This window comes from Terrapene carolina, unplaced genomic scaffold (genome assembly GCF_002925995.2).
Source record: "Terrapene carolina triunguis isolate 2854851 unplaced genomic scaffold, T_m_triunguis-2.0 Scaffold57, whole genome shotgun sequence".
Classification (NCBI taxonomy): domain Eukaryota; kingdom Metazoa; phylum Chordata; order Testudines; family Emydidae; genus Terrapene; species Terrapene triunguis.
The window spans coordinates 121883-139665 of NW_020664408.1; the positions used below are offsets into that span (position 1 = coordinate 121883).

The 17783-nt window shown below is 36.1% G+C and overlaps 1 protein-coding gene across 1 annotated transcript in view; it reads left to right on the forward strand.

Annotated features, from left to right (window-relative positions):
* The window catches only part of LOC113407947 (exocyst complex component 2), a 208636-nt gene that overhangs the window by 37193 nt on the left and 153660 nt on the right, over nt 1-17783 (forward strand). The window contains exons 5-6 of the mRNA XM_026658988.1: nt 7381-7494; nt 11560-11684. Of these exons, the coding sequence (XP_026514773.1) occupies nt 7381-7494; nt 11560-11684 (239 nt within the window). The remainder of the gene's footprint in view (nt 1-7380; nt 7495-11559; nt 11685-17783) is intronic.

Sequence of the window (17783 nt, forward strand, 5' to 3'; positions counted from 1 at the left end):
AGCAGTAGTGTACATACATGAAATGTACATGTAAGTAGGAGTTTAATGTCTTCATGACCAGTCTGTCTGAATGCAAAAAAGAAAGTGAGAGTTGCTGCTTTTGCATGAGTCAGGATTTAATAAATATTTTATGGGTGTACCCAGCATGCAAGCTGTCATCTTTCAACCTGCAAGTTTAATAATCGGTATTTATTGGCAGTCTTTGACTGTTAGGTCCTTCATATTTTTAAAGTCGTAACTGCTGTTTTTGTACACATGGTGCCTTAGTAGTTATAAAAATGCAACTAAGTGCCTAAAAAATATTAAGTTCATTTTGCAAGGAGACCAGGACTTGGTGATAAAAATTTACAGTTGTGACTTTATTATGCTGATTCAATATTTACAAACAAATATACATTCCTAAGATGATTTCTTCTCTGCCATTGTCAGGTCTTTTTTTATAACTTCAAACATAAAAGCAGGTACAAATTAGAAGAGGCTTTGTTACCCAGCTTTGGAACTCAAGTGCAACGCTAGTGTGTTTTCTTTACCAGGCTTTGTGGTTTGTTCAAAATATTGAGTCTGCTTGTTGAATTCTAGCTTTGTAGTGTAGCCATCAGCTTGTAAAGGTAAAGCAAGAATTCAACAGAAATTGAGTTAACAGTGTCTTCTACTTTTATTTGGTGGCTTGAAATTTAAAGTAGATTTGATTTTTTTCCAAGGTGTGTTGCTGGCTATGATATTATTGAAATGCAGCCAGAAACCCAGCAGAAGAAGAGGTACCAAGTAGTGACCTAGAGCTGGAAAACAGGGAAAAGTAACATAAAAATACTAATTAATAAGGGATGGTGGTGAAGTATGTTTGATTTTACTATTTAAAATTTGTACAAGAACAGATTGGTAGGTTAATGATTTAATACCTAGAATTTTAAAACAGAAAAAGAAAAGAATTTGCAATATCTACTTCATGATAACAATGGGAGAAACGTTAATGAAATTCAGACCTACAGACAACTTGTTTTGAATGATTACTTGCTATATCAATAGATATACCTAGTCAAAACAGCCGAACAAGGTAGTGTGTACTACAGTTTTTTCCTTGTAACCTTTTCCAGACCATGAAAATGAATGCAACTGCAAAGCAGCAACTGCAATCAGACCTAACTGTATCTAGTTTGGTTAGAAATTCTCTTGGAATAATGTTTGTTGTTTTGCATGCTGCATGGGTCGTCACTGTGGATCAGTCTCGTACATGAAAGCAATTGTTGACATGCTAAGTACATTCCACATTAGCTCTGTATCCACCCACTCAATACAGATACTTGCATCTTCCCACGGCCAGCTTCTGAAACTTTTCAACCGGGAAGATGTAACAGACTGATCTTACACTGCCACCTAATGGAGTATGTCAGTTTTCTATTGTGATATGAGAGAAGACTGTTTCAGTGGATAACTTCCAACATTGAACTTGGCTAATTGAAATTTACAGCAGCAGATAGACAATGGAAGTTTAAATTTTTCTACTGTCGGTTTTGTAAACTGCTGCATTCAGTTATACAAGTTATGAGATCTACAGATGAAAAGTGCTATATAAGTGGCCATGTATTATTATGCTGTAAAAATATTGTAACATTTTAGTTACACTTTGTGATATTGAGCCATCAGTTTTAGCAACCTACTTTTCTTATAGTCTTCCACTGAGTCTCTCTTACAGCATTCTCCTATGATTAGAAGCTGTTCTGACATTTCAATATCTTGTCTCTGCTGGGACCATCCCTATGTCAAATTTTGCCAGAGTGAGTCATTGCCTCTCTCCTGCTATTGCAGAGGTCCTTGTTAACACTTTGGATTTGTCCTGTTTAGTCTACTCCAATGTCCTTTTTGCTGGTCTCTCTGCATGCACGATTAACAGAGTACAGCTGGTACAAAATCCTGCTTCTAGGAGTCTGACTGATACCAGACAGAGCAAGCTCATACAATAACTCTAGTTTTAGCTTGTTTATGCTGGTTGACATTCAGAATCTGTGTTTATTTTAAGTTGCTCCTCTTGACCTATAAAGTCCTCTGGAATCTAGTTCAAGTTACCTTTTGGTGACTGTATCCAGTTTTCGGGCCTGATTTTAGTCTCTAAATGGGTTTATATTGTTATGTACACTGAAAAATCTACGACTGGATAGCTAATACTTTGTAAAAAATATCTTTATAATAAACCCCCTAAAAATGACAAAGAAGCATTAAGTTGTATAAATAGACTAGCTATGTTCATTAGTACGCATTGCCACCTATTGTTGTTCCACTTATTTGTTGTGTCTTTGTTTAAGTTAGAGGCAGTGACAGTTACTTGTTATATTTACCAAGAGCCTAGTCTGATCTTGATTGACTTCTGTGGTTATTATAAATAATAATAGTCTGTGTGTCTGTGCATGCACAAACTTGGTAACAGAATTTGCAAGAAGAGTTTGTATGGGCCTAGGTACATGAAATTAGAATAAAATTAGGTGGACATTGTTCTTGCAGTATGCAATAACATTGGGATTGCTTGGCAGATGCGGCATAAATGACATTAACTGTATTTGACATATTTTCAATCTTGAATGTATGAATATACATTTTAACAGGGAGCAAGGACCTGTACAGCACTAGGAGAAGTTAGGAGCTTGCTTCCAGCACACTTGAGGGAAGTGGGGTATAGATGATGGCTCAAATCCAAGTCTAACTTTTGTTGTAGTTAAGATTTGAATATAAACGGTGTGAAATTGTAATGGTTTTATTTTTAAAACACTTCAACCCAAGTAGTCCAACCACTGTTGAAGGGGAAAAAAAAAAAAAAAAAAGACTATTTTCAAAAGGTAACAAGGCTGTAATACCAAATTAGGTATTTCAATAGGAATAAAGAGCCTTGATAACAAAATCTGATTTTCTCCCCCTTGATAGATATCAAAGTTGTGGGTCATCAAAGAAGGTTGACCCGCCTCCCATCATCTTCTATAATGACAAAGTCCAACAGGCCCAATCCTAGTGATCTCCTCTACAATGGTGTGTGGATGTTAATTATATCATTATAGCTGCCCAATGACCAAAGCATTTGAAGTTATTTCTCACTGTCTCTCTTTTTATATAGATTTAATGGTAAATAAGATGCATAATGGTGTTTGACGCTTTCATATGGTGCCAGCATGATCTCACTTTATGTTCCTATGTGATGTTCCCCACACAATGTGCTGCTGTCATCACCGCTACTTTCCTCACTTAAGAAAGAAAGAAATATCCCGTTCCCAGTAGAGGTAGCTCCTGTTCCCTGGCCAGAGTGTTTTGAGGTAGTAAGCAAGTCCTTAGAAACCAGTTTGTCAGTGGAATGTAATGAAAACATACACAGTATGTTTGCAGAGCCAGTTTCTTGGATACTTCTATCCAGACATTTTTAAAGATCAGATATACTCTCACTTTGATAAGACGCCCTTCTATTTGATTCTCCTGAGTTCTATTTGGATTGTCAGTTTTTCTATCATAGCAAGTCATGAAGACGGGAGTGTTACTAATTCTCACTTCTTCACTAATCTACAAACTTGGTTACTTCATTTCCCCCAAAAAGCTTTGTTAGACGTTACTATGGCACTCTGCTCATTACAAAGATATAAAATATTTTGAAAAACATGCTACTATGATGTATTAAACTCTACTTAATAATATTAGTGGACAAAGTACTCCATGATGTAGTCTTATTTTAATATGCAAAATTTGTTAATCTACTATGCATCGTCCATTTGTTTCTGTGGTTCTATTATATGTAGTGTCTATGTCTTATCCATATTTGTGTGGTGTTGTCTATGTATGTATCTAATTTATAATCCGAAATAAGTAAATAAACATTTCAAACAAAAAATCCTCTAGAATTTTTGAAAGTGGCCAAATGTCACACTAAAATAAACTAAAATGCAACTAACTTTTAAAGTTTCTTCAGGCTCTTTGATTATTGTGTGTACAAACCAATTTGCGGGACTTGTTTTTTTTAAGCCTGAACAGACTAACTGGAGGGAGTACAGTACATTGAAATAAATGCTAAGAGTTATATTAGCAGTATTTATGTTTGTTTGGTTTTGTGCATGATATAAAGGGAGATGTTGGTAATATTTTGCAGTAATAAGTATTGTCTCTCAGAGATTTTTTTGGTTCATTTTTAGTCAGATATCTGTCTCTGATACACTCTCAGAAGGTGTGCATCTACTTTGATGCACATGAATAAATCCTGTTTTCCCTATGTGTTGTTAAATGCATGCATTAAGAGATGATACAGTACTTGAATGTCTAGTTTGACTCTTTTTCTTGGCCATTGAAAGATGAATCTTTAGCTAGATTATTGTTTGACCACAAGGGCTGTACATTTATGTAGTTTGTGAGCACTATATTGTATTATAATGATCCTATACATTTTGTTGGTTAATAGGCACTCAGTGATAATCCCACTGTAAAAATTCTTATCCTGGAGTGTCCTTCCTATTTGAAGACTTATAACACTGAGCTACTGTCAAGTACACCTGACCATCAGCATTTCCCAGTCAGTACAATTAGCATCCACAAAATCCATAATCCTATCAGTACCGTAATGAGTCTCACTGCATGCACATATGGATTTTTGTACTCCACATAATTCTTTCACCAAAGGTAGAGAAAACTAATTTGGACCATGTTGTATGCAATCTCTATTTCTCACACGTTTCCCCCCCCCCCCTTCTTTCCATTTCTCATGTTGTCTCTCTCCCCCACACCACTTAAATAATAACAAATAATTTAGACAATCCTAGTTGTTTTAATTCAGTAGAGGGTGCCACTGGCAAAAATTTTCTGGGCAAAAGGGTGGTGTCCTTTGCAACTCCTGGTGCTAATAATCCTCAAGATGTAAAGTGTGGTGGAGTAAAGATAACTTCGTTTCTTTGCGATTCTCAACTCTTTTAAAAATACCTATCTTGGATTCACTAGTTCATTTTAATCTGCATTTTGCCTTTCAGCATATTTTTAAAATATATGTGTTAGAACAGTTCATCCTGGAAGCAGGTTTTGTAGTCCTCTTGCCTCTTTGAAATATGTTTACCAATAGTTTGTTTTTAAAATACCTTTCTCATTGTAATTTTCATTTCCAGTGACATGGCTGTTGATACAGCAGGCTGTTGGAGAAGATATTAAATATGTATGTTCAGTGTCTTCTTCATTTTCCTTTTGGTCTTGCCAGTTTAATTTTAAGTGCAAGGTCCTGCAAGTTTGTTTTTTGTTTGTAGTGTGTGTTGCACAGTCTAATAGCAGTTTGTCTAGGTCATATGCCTCAGAGAGGATTTTATTTCAGGGTCTGTGTCTGCATTTATTACTTCATTTTTCGACAACAGTTTTTAAATTTTTTTGGCAGAGTTTGAATTAGTTTCTGATGGTTGGATGCAGCTGTGAGTAGAGAACTGGGAGTGGTGATTTTTTTTTTTTTTTGATTTGGGAATTTTTGACAAATTGTGAACATGTCTTTTATGAATGGGAGAAAAATGGGTTTGATTTTAAAGTTATTTGATTTTAGAATAAATGATGTAAATATGCACTGAGCAGGGGGAAGGAGATGAGTTGCAATAGTTACTTGGCTACTGTAGCCTAACGCTGTTGTGGAGCCATTTTGCTACTGTTTCATTGGCTGCCTACAAAGAGTATTCCATCCCTCTGCACCAATCTCCTTTACTTGCCTTGACATAGAGTCCAGGATTCACCTCTTAATAGATTAAGCCAACTTGAAAGATACTCAGTGTTCCCGATTTTTCATACGAATGTGGGAATCGTAATATCAGGTCTGCGGTCTTTCTAGGACAATATACTATATTTTACAGTGGCCAGTACCAGATGCTTCAAAGGAAGGTTAACCTCCTCCCTAAAAATTAAACAAACAAAAAGCCCCTCAAATGAAATAACCTGAATATAAGGGAAGTTTCTTTCTAACCTTCTACTTTCTGTGTTTTTAAAAAATAAATAAATTGTGCATTAGACAACACACCCATGAATTCAGATTATTTTTATACTACCAATCAGACATATTGAAACTTATTTTTCCCATTGGTTCATAACTTTGTGAGTCTGTGTTCCCTTTAGGCTGAAACTTGTGACAGTCTGGCCCTGTTTTGTAAATGAAAATAAATGAATTAAAATGTTTTGCATACAGATAAGATCAAGTAAATGGAGCACTTCTAACAAATGTGGATGGTGGATGAAATGGAAAGATTTTTATGAAATTCAAAAGACATTATTTTACACATACAAAAGGAAATCTATCCACCACCCACATTTAAAGTATGTTAGATTCTGGTGCAAACTTCAAGTCTAGAAATTCACTTTTGGGGGTTAAAAAGATCAGTGTAATTTCACAACTTTCACCATTTTTAATGCTACACAGTTTAGTCTCATGGTGCTTATTACCTGTTGAAGGTTTTAACATTACGTATGAATTTTCCATACTTTTGTGAGTATAAGCAAAAGTCTTAATTTATTTTAAAATGAGTATAAAAAGTTTTTTTCTACTTTATTTTTCTACGTGAAGTAACGTGAGATTGAATATCTGCAGTATATACTCATTCATGTATACATATCTACACTGTGTGTTTATACATACTGGGGACACACAAGGCGTGAGAGAGAGACATTGGGAGTTGGATCAGGCCCTTAGGGACCACCAGTCACTGTATTATCTAAGTACTGATATTGAAAAAAATAAAGGGCTTCAAAGACTTACAGCAAAAGGTGAGCTTTGCTCTCACTTTTCTGGGGGTTAGTTGATAAGTATTCATTTTGTACGTTTTATTGCATTATGAGAGAGTTTGAAATAAGAAGATGAGTTTCTGCCTGCCTTCATAGCACACAGTCTTCATTTAGTTTGAGTAATCCTTTTACTAAACATAAATATTTTAAAGGCCGTATAAATTGATGTATGCATTCTTTTTCAAGAAAAAAAATATTTGCATCAACAAATGTACATAGATTTCTAAATGCAAATTATAGTATTCAGATATTTTAAAGTTAAAAAAGGAAGTAACACCTTTAGTTGTAAAGAATGTTCATGGTGATACTATTTACTGTTAGAATTGCAGCTGTTGTGTGTAGCACCATTTTAATCTACTACTCCCATGTACATTAGTAAAATCCAAAAATAATGTACCATTTTAATTTCAATTGCCTCTTTCCTAGATGTGTTGGGTTTACCCTAGAACCATTAGTACCAGATTTATTTTGTTAGGTTGTTACAGTTCTGTGTTTTTATTCTGTTACTACTTAGTGTCATGATTTGAAGAATGGAACATGAGCTGTTGTTTTATGTGGTAATTTTTCTTATAACCTTTTGGCAGTAAACACTTTACTTTATAAATTATTTGCCTTTTTCAGAGGCAGATTTCCCCAGAAGGATTTGGAGGCACTGTTTCCTGGGATGAGTGCCGATTTCACTAGTGAAAACTTCTCCGCTGCATGGTATTTGATAGAAAACCATTCAACAACAAGGTTTGTGGACAATAACAATGTTTTTAAAACATCCGACAGTATTTGTATTGTTACTGAGCATCATAGATATCAATGGTGGTAGTAGTGGAAGAAATGTTTGTACTGCAGTAATGTCCAGAGGCCCTAGTCCGATTTGGGCCCCATTGTGGTAGGCAATGTACAGACACGCAGTACAAAACAGTAAGGCTTTTAATCAGCAGGCATGTGAAATGCGGTAATAGAAAAAGGTAGGACCCTCCAGTGAGATTCATGGGGTGAAGTTTTGGAAATTTTTGCCAATGACTCCATCATAATGCTTAGGAAGAGCAACTTCTAGCTTTTGCTTGTGTGCAAACCTTCAGAATTGTGTACACAGAACTTGCTCTCATAGCCGCCTAATTCAAAGCCCATTGAAATTAATGGAAACATTTTCCTGATTTCAATAGAATTTTGGTGAGGCATGGGATCGTGGTAGTTACATGGATACATTATGTACATACACTTTTGCATAAGCAACTGAACATGCACAATTCTGCAATTTTTGACTACAGTAGATTTAATGGAGGATGGAGCACTGTTTAAAAAAATGTGAATTTTAATATTCTTGTAATGATATTAGCTTGAAACCGGGTATTGAAATAAAGACTTCATTTGGTGTAGTAATTTTCTCTTGCATTTTAGTGGTAGAACGTGTTCAGTTTACCAGGATCCAAGAAGGCTATGACCACTTTAAATGAAAAGCACACAGTTGTTTAGATGGGCATAGAATACTTTTCATTTACTCCTGAATTGAAACTATGACTGAAAGATCTCTAATTATAAGACAAAAGAGCTGCTCCAATAGCAAGGGAACAGTATGTTCCAATACATGTGTAAGAAGAAGAGTGTATTTTAAATAAAAGTAGTTGGGAGGAAAAATTACTAAAATGACTTTTCATTAGTTGTCTAAGCTCTATGAGCCTGATTCTGGCATCTTTACTTACAGTGAATAGTAACTCAGTGGGACCACTCATTGTAAAGATTGCAGACTTGAGCCCTAAAATAGATCTTTGTGGTTACCATTCAGGAACTGTTAACAGGACCAGGAATCTATCTTTTGGTTTACCAGGATTTAACTGGAATGTAAGCAACAGAATAAATCCACAATCAGCTCTCCAATAAAACAGTATGTCGATGAATAAAATACTGAAATTGTGGCTGTTGAGAAGATGCTGCTGGCCATGAGTTGAAAACATAAATAACTACATAGACAACAACGTAGCTTGACATAGACTTACTTTCTTAACGGTTTCACATTGTTGTGTTGGATCAGTGCCTAGTGATGCATTCATGTGTGAAGCCTCATATTAAAATGGCATGTTGTTACATTTTTCTGCCCATATTAACTCAAGGCATGGAATCTGTCTTTGGAAAATAATTTGTCACAACTTTCTACAAAACCGTTCTTGTGAAGTACAAATTATTGTTGTATAGCTTTCTTTATTTGCTTATCTCATTAAGCTGTTTTTTGCATTGGGTCCACTGCTCTGGGCTGAAGCCATAATTCATAGGTATTTCTGTTCAAGCCAATGCAATGGGGGCAGAGTGCACCTTTATTTTGTATTGATTTATTTTTAAATGGAAAGCACTTTCTGTTTGCATGTTTGCTGAACCAACTCATCATAAGTATAAACAAGGAACAAGGGTAGGGCAAAGTGAAGGAAAACTGAAAATTTAAAGTGGCAAAGATGCAAATATTTTTTCAGACTAGTAACAGCAAGGAAGACTTGAATGATAGATATGATTTGATGATGATTCAGAGGTGATTATAGATTAACAGACAAAGTTGTGGATTAAGGATAATTCTGAATCTGCTGGATCTTTAACTATTTTCCCAAGGCTAGAAATTTCAAAAACATGGGACGAAGAAGACGTTACCCAGGTGGAGCAGAACATCAGAGTTTCAGATATTCAGTACTAGGAAGTTATGGGGTGTGTTTGATAGAACAAGTACATAAATGAGAACTAGAAGACTTAAGAGTTAATTAAGAAGGATAGACATAATCAAGGACAGATCCATGCCATGAGCTAATACTGAAAGAAAAATGTAAAAAGATTCCACTGAGTAGGCTTTCATTGACATAGAAATGGTGGGGCACAAGGTTGGGATTTGGGACTCCTGACACCTGTTCCTAACTTTGCTACTACTTTGTTGTGTAACCTTGGGCAAGCTAGTTAGGGTAAAATTTTCAAAAATGCCAAAGTGACGATTAAGTCCCACTGAAAGTCAGTGGGATGTAACTTGCTATGTCATTTAAGGTTTTTCAAAATTTTAGCTTTGTCCTCTCTGTACCTCAGTTTCTTCATCGCTAAAGTGGAGAGAATACTCATCCCATTTTGTAAAATGCTTTAAAATGTATTGATGAAAAGCACTGTATAACTACTAGGTGGCATTATTTTGGCCCCCACGTACCTTACTTGTGCTGTTGTGTTGTTGTTTTTTCAGAAGAGCACAGCATATCCTTAATGTCCCTACCCTTTATTTAACCCCAGGTAGCAGGAACTCTGAATGTGTGGAACTTTGATGTTTTGGTTAGCTCATGTATGTTTTTTCCTTGAAGGAAATTCAGATTTTTTTCACCCTAAAATTATTTTCCTGACAGAACATTATAACAAGTATAAACAAACTCTTCAGACTTCATATTAATTTATCAGCTAACAGGGAAACATTAGTTAAAAGAGAGCAGTACTGATTTTGTTGAGCCCAGCAGTCTGAAAGTGCTGCTAGTAAGAAGTTCTTATTGTACACCCAAATAGGCCATTTCAGACAGTGAGTAATATGATTTCCGACCAGCAAATGGAAACGGGAAATAAAGCAAAACATTGTGACATCATCCCTGTATAAAGGGAAATGCCTTTGCACAGTGCACCAGTGCTTTCCTGTCTCGCAGCAGGTGGGGATCACTTTCTGACTGACTGAGCTCAAATTAGTTAGTTTTTAGTTTGTTCTTTCAACAAATCTTTTACTAATGCTTTTAAACTGACAGTTTTTGGTACTATTGTGTTAGGTGTATCCGCATTGGTGGATTTTTTAATTTCCATCCCTCACTGTCTTCTTGAGCAGTCATTGTTTAAAATTTTTTGAAATAGCTTTGAAAAATCACACTTTTTTCTAATTATAATTGGTATTTCCATGCTTACTAATGGTGGCTAATTAAGTAACCTAACTTGTGATAACTTGTCCCTGAATACAAGAAACAAATAGTATATGTGTAGTGGTTAATCATGAATTACAGATATTATTACTTTGAAAATAATCAAAGCTAGTTGAAACTAAATTTCCAATTTAAAAATTTCACTAAAGCAAAAACGGATAAAAAATCTAGGAGTACTGAGGAGCAGTAGTATGGAAATATATCTAGTATAGGAGTGACACTGGACAACTAGTTAGACATGAATATGCAATGCAGTATAGTAGCAAAAAACCCAGTAGGCTGCATGTGCAAAAGCATAAAGGAATGGAACAGGAATGTGTTTTTCTCAAAGGCTTTGATGCAAAATTGCATTTAGTTCGGGACCTCATTATCAAGAAGATGTTGGTAAATTTTGAGTGACTTTGGAAATTAAAAACAAAAGTGAATGGGATTAAGTTTAAAAGAGTTAAATGTACATTGTTTGGCTAAGTGTACACAGAAGAAAAGAGGTAAAAGCAGGTAATTATGTAGGATGGTACAGTGCAAGTGGATATAGCTTGGAGCAATAGGGTGAAATTTAGAAAGGGAAAACTTAGGATCAGTATCAGGCAAGACTTCCTGACTGCGAAACCTACGTAGTGGAAAATCTCTTCTAAGAGAAGTGATGGAAGCCCCTCATTTGGGAAAATTAGATTGTTCAGAACTCTAGAAATGTAACATGAAGAACAATTCTTCGTTGGCAGGAATATGTAGTAGATAACCTAATAAATCTCTCCCTTGTCTAATACTCTGTGATATGATAAAATACTGTAAATTACCATGTCCTGTGTGCTAAATTTTAATACATGACTTTTATTGTATCAATCCCTTTTCATTGTATCAACGACAGTGTTTCTTCTTTGCTTAATTTCAGTTTTGATCAGCTCAAAATGGCAGTCATGAATCTGAAGAAGCAGGCAAACAAGAAAAATGAGGGGAGTCTAGCATATGTGAAAGGAGGTCTCAGCACTTTTTTTGAAGCACAAGATGCCCTGTCAGGTAAATTGATTAATGATCATCAGCAATATAAAAGAAAAATCAAATATTCGTATAGAAAATCTATTTTAATTTACTCATTTCAAAGTAAAAAAGTATGAAGAAGGAAAATAGATTATGACTAACCTAAAATTCCAAATGATCAAGGTTGCAAGATAGGACTGGCCAGCTAGATGTACTAATCAGTGAAAGATGGGCACCAAAAAACCTGCTAGGTATCAAAGATATTCCAGGAAGATTGCATAATCCACAGTATGAAATAATCTAATGAAATCCAGAAGAGCAAGAAAAACATACTAAACCAGAGCTGACAGAAAGAAGATAAATTTCAGACTTTAGGAAAATAGTCTTGGTGCTGTGATGTCTCATCCTGAATTTAGATTGAAATGGTTACCAGTGTACAGTAAGTTCTGACTTGAGAAATCAGGCCAAGAATTTCAAAAATAATTCTAGTCTCTCAATTTTGGGGCGACCAATTTGATAGAGAGGCATTATTTTCATTGAGCCCATCCACCCGCCGAAAAGTAAGGGCCCTTTAAGGTGTTGCAAGATGAGCATGCAAATCTGAGCACTCCTAAATCACTGTTCAGTAGAAAATCTTGGCCTAAGGCTATTTTAATAAGAGACGAGAAATTCTGATGAGACAAAATCTTTTGGTGGCAGGTTTGAGTGATGTAACTAAGTGGAGAAAAATAGAGTAGGGTGACTACTATCATTTTAAAGGATCCTAGTACTGCTGGTCAGGTTCTAGTTACCTTTGCAGTGGTTCTAATGACCACGGTTAAAGCTTTCAATAGCTTTTAGAGGTGGGGAGGGATCTCGTTCTCTTTAGGAAGTGCATCACAGAAATGTGACACTGTGCTTGTGGAACATTTATAGTCTGTTACTGTGTTTATAGATCTAGTAACTGCCATAGATGTTGAATAGTTGCAGACAAAAGTGGAATAGGAAAGAATATGCTGAAATGTCATTTTAGAGGGCTTGTTACTTCCAACGTCTGTAACAGACATTTTCTTACATGAAAAATGCTGATAGATCATGTTTTATTTTTTTTCAGTAATCCGAAATCACCTGGGCAAATCTGAAATCCTAATTTGTAAATAATCCTAAATCTATGAGTTAATGTGAAAATTTGACTTTAAATTCCTATGATTACACCCAAATTCTTTTTGCTGTAGAGATAATATAATATCAAAATATACTCCACTACAGTTCATAACACACTTTTCCAACAATAACAACAAAAAGGTAGTCCTAATGGATATGTGGTAACTCTGCATGTGACCTCTTGGAAGATTATTTTGGGAAGTCTCTTTTCTCTGACTTATGAAGGCTGGGTGGGGATTTGCAATGCATTATTATAAAGTGTGTGTCTTTTCAGTAAGACCAAAAAACTCGTCTGCAGTTGTTTCTCTTGTCCCTTCCTTGTGAATCCATGCTCTGTAAGACCAGCCTCATAAGAGATTAAGAGGCCAGAGAGCCAGCCAAACTACAAGTTTTTTTTAGAGTTAATTTTACAAATATTAGCCAAACAAAAGGAAAATTGCAAAGCACCATTTATTTCATTTAAAAAAGTGTCTGCTTGAATACAAAAATAGTTGCTAGCATAATACCTTTCTGCATTTTTCAGCTGGTATTCTGCAGCTTTCCAGTAGCCTCATTCAGAGTGTTTTAGCTGAACTAATTCTGTGCTTTCATTTCTGTTCATTTTAGGGGCATATCCCCCCATCTAAAAAAAAGTCTTAGTGCAGCTGCTTTTGTATTATAAGCACTATGAATTGAAAGAAGAGTACTGTAGATCTTGGTGTCACTTTGTGCCTATGATCAGTGACGTGGTTTGAGTCTTCCTCCCAGAGACCCCTAATGAGCATTCAAAAGGAAACAGACTTGTAGTTTGTGCCAGTGTAAACAGTGAATAAAAAAAAAAAATCATTGAGAGGAGAAGAATGACCCTGATGCTGATGCTGCTGAAAATTAGCATCTTTAAGGCTTTGAATCTCCTCCTTGCATTCAGACCTGTAGCATTAGAATTGGAGGGCGTTTTGTATTTGATTTCTAAAACTAATTCTTGGGGAGGACACAATTAGAGCTATGGGAATAACTAGTTTTTGATTTGCTGGCATTTTCGAACAATCTAAAATAAATTTCACTTAGGGCAGAACAAAACATTTCCTTTTGACAAAATAATTTCATTTTGATTTTGACTATATGTAAACGTTTGATTTAAAAAAATGAAATTTTGAAACAAAGTTGTTTTGAACCAAAAAAATCAAAACATTTTGTTTAAAAAATGTCAAAACAATTTTTTAAAATGTTTTTAGTCGTTGTCCCCTCCTTCCCCAAGCTAAACAATTTGGTAAAACTGACACAAGTCTGCAGACTGTTTGTGACACCAAATCTACATTTTTCACTAAAAGATTTGGCTGAAAAATTCCATCCGGCATTAGTTATAGTCTATTCCCTTTCCCCAGCGTTCAGTCACCCTCCCTCCCCATGTTTCCCGTCCCCATTGGCTCCTCATCTAGTCTGTCACCATTCTGCTGCTGTTCCTTGACCCAGTCTCTTTTTGCAGCCACTCCCAGTTCTTCCCCCGCATCCTGGTTTCTCATCAGATCTGTTTTGCCTTCATCTTTCTCCTTCCTCCACCCGGGGTCCCAGTTTCATTGTCCAGTCAGTACCAGTCTACCCCCATCCCAATACCCAGTCTTACTCTCCCACTCCGATCAGCTTCCAGTTCCAGTCTCCTTATCACACTCCTTGTCCCACTCTACTCCTGGTAGGTTTGGCTCTTGTCTCCCTGCATTCAAATCAGGCAACTCCCTATACACCACGTTGGCATCAGTAGGGGAGGGCATTCAGAGTTCAGGAGAGAGAGTCTCCCTGCTTTCAATTCCATTTCCTGACCAGAATCCAAAACAGCCTGCAGCATCCCAAAGTTGCAATTGCAGGGATAATCCCTGCCCCCTGCTGGCCTGAGCAGGAGCATGCCAAGAATGGAAATTTTAGCTATTAAATTCTAGCATGTATTTATGAGCATGTACAAATTGCAAAATTTTCAAAGGCGTATAACTTGGCCCAATGATGGGTGGATTTAACAGGGATGGCAAAAGGCACATCTGTGACAGGCTGCCCTTTGACCAAATTTCAAGTTCCTGCACCAAAGCATGGGGGCTCTTGAGTTTCTCAAAGAGAAGGTTACCAGAATTTTTTAACATGGGCAAAACAATTTATTTTTCTCTAGCCTCATTCTCAGAAATGGCTGAAACTTTTGGCTGAAAGTTTCCAAAAACATTCAGCCTGAGTCAGAGACCTGGCATGGAACATTTCAACCCAATCTCTTCATCAGAGTTGTTTATATTCAATTACAAAGCCCCATTACACTTAAATGTAGGAGTTTATTATTATTTGTTGATGTTGTAGGTTATACAGTATTAATTTGCATAGGGAGTTATAATGCTAGTGATGTCTTCCCATGCAAGTACAGTGGAATTTCCATGTAATATTTTTCCTCATTTAAATTCTAGACACGTCTTTTTGTTTTTAAACTGAGCTACATCAGAGACAGCTGATATTTTAAAGCTGAAATGTGGCTTCAACATAATCCTTAATAAAGAATATAAGCTTGATTCTGCAAACTGCTTCACTAAATAGCTGTTAAACTATACAGCTGTCAAAGTATCACATGAACTAGAGAGAGAAAATACATCTTAGATCACATCTAGTCCATCTCTCCTGCCAATACACTCTAAATGTCCTGTGTTTATTGAATTTCCTCCACTTCCTGACAGGAAATCCATTAGATTGTGGAATAGCCTCCCCACAGGAGGCATTCCATGATAGCCTACATTTTCCCTATCAGTTTTATCCCAATACCGCTATATTATCCCCAAACAATTTTTTTCCACTCTTTGTTTACTCCTCTCAATTATTTGTGAACTATTACCATGTCCACCTTTTTTCTGTTTAACAAAGCAACCTACTTCTAGTTCTTTTTAATCTTTCCTCTTAAATTGTTTTTTCCTAATCAATAGTCATTTTTGCTTCGTTTTCTTGAACTCCTTAATTTGTTGTGAAATCTACAGTATTAAGAAATCACCACATTTCATAGTAAAATTTTATTGAGAAATAGAATGCTATGTCACCTGACCCCAGGTGTTTTGTATTTTCATTTAACTATAAAGTGGAAGAACAAATATGTTTGTACATTTTTAAGCTTACATTTTTAACAATTTTTTTTTAAGATAAAGGGCCGGATCTTGCCTACAGTTATTCACAGATTTATGTGTGGCTGCTCCTGTTAGTAAGGGCTTGAAAGATTGGACCCAGATTTATTAAGTAGACTGTCAAAACTGATGAAATCTTTACATCAATTTCAATGTATCTTTACAAAAAACAAATAAGTGAAAAACATAAAGAGTTGTACCAAAAGATGCTTCTTACATTGTGCAATTTGGAAAGTGTTTACTAAGAAAATAAGAGGTCAAGTAGGCCAGACATATTGTTATTTGGTTTAATTTCCTGGAAAATAAGAATGCCTTATCAGATCCCCATGTCTCTTTGTCCGTTAGCTTGGCTGACAGTTTGACAGTAACTTTACTATAGAGGAGATGTTCAACAGGAAGTTTGCTTTGTCAGTGAAAGGAGGCTATAAACTGAGCTGAGGGGAACAAGGCTCACCTCGACTTGACCCATTTGTCAGCATCAGTTATGTAGCTGGTTTATTTCCCATAATACTAATGGTAACCTAGAAAGTAGCATTCCAAACAGGGCTACTGTTCCTTTCATCGTATTGCCTTTGACAGACCACATACCGCCATAAAAGATTCTGGACAGATAGTAATCTAATATATATTTTAAAATGAACTCTTTAGAATCTTTACACTGCAAGATTTCTTTTTAGTTAAGTACAGATTAGAGACATACACATTTGCATTTACTAAATTACCTGAATTTTCAAGTGTGTGACAGTCACATTACCAGTTATCTTTCTTCCTGCCTTTTGGATATGTTGAAAAATTCTAAAATAAGTTATAGTTTGAGATTATGACACTGAGTAGGGCAGCTTTGCACAGCTCATCTAGTGCAATTCTGCTGAAAAACTGGTTTAATTAGCCCTTGGAAGAACCCACTAGAGTAGAGGGATCCTTGGGTGGCATAATTCCCCCTTCTCCCATGGCTAAATCAGGGTGTGGCCAAGGGAAAGTGGGCGTGGCCAGGGCATCTCTGTGCCCTGGTGAACCCTGTTGTCTATAATGGATCCTTGGTTGCTGAACAAGTTAGAGCAGCATTTAGGCTACTTTAACTTGCACCTAGTGACAGGCCCAGAGCAGAATGATTCCAATCTCAGGTGAGTGCAAAGTGTGGTTTGCAGACCACATCATGCCCTCCTTTGCTCTCCCCAGCCTTGATCTGGAATGGACACAGCCACAACCCACCATTTGGCCCAGTGTCAGGAAACTTATGGTGTGGTATTACTACTGCTTAATCCAGTTTCTCCAAAACAAAAGAAACCACTACATAGTCATTCAGTTCTGACTCAGTCTGGGGTCTTGGGAAACTAACAACTGATGTTTGCCTGCCATATAAATGTTCCTTCCTGTTGGACAGTCTGAAGCTATCCAAGTACGTTGTGCGTATTTTCACAGCACGCTAGTAATGCAACAGATGTGTTTGACATGACACATTCATTCTAAGGTCCTGCATTTTCAATAGTTTTTATTCATCAATCCAATTTTGGGATGGAATTATACAGTTAAGAGCTTAAAAACATATACTGGAAGGGGCAATGTTCTGCCTACTTGTCCATGGGCAGCCAAACTTTCAAATTTGGTTGTCTTACAAGAAAACCCATTTGTCAAATTTTCATGCTGTGGTTTCATTCAGAAGTAAATTAAATATTGTTGCTGCTGTTATTGTCTAATGTCAGTAGCATTCTTTGCATTCTGCTTGTTTTGCTTTGGTCTACTGTCCCGGGTTACTCATTATTATTCTCTTGTTTTTAGTGTGTCAGGCACTAGGTCTTATATATTAAGTTTTAGCCTCACTTTAATATAAATTCACACTGGCTGAGGAGAAGCATATTAGACTGAGAGTCAGAAGTGA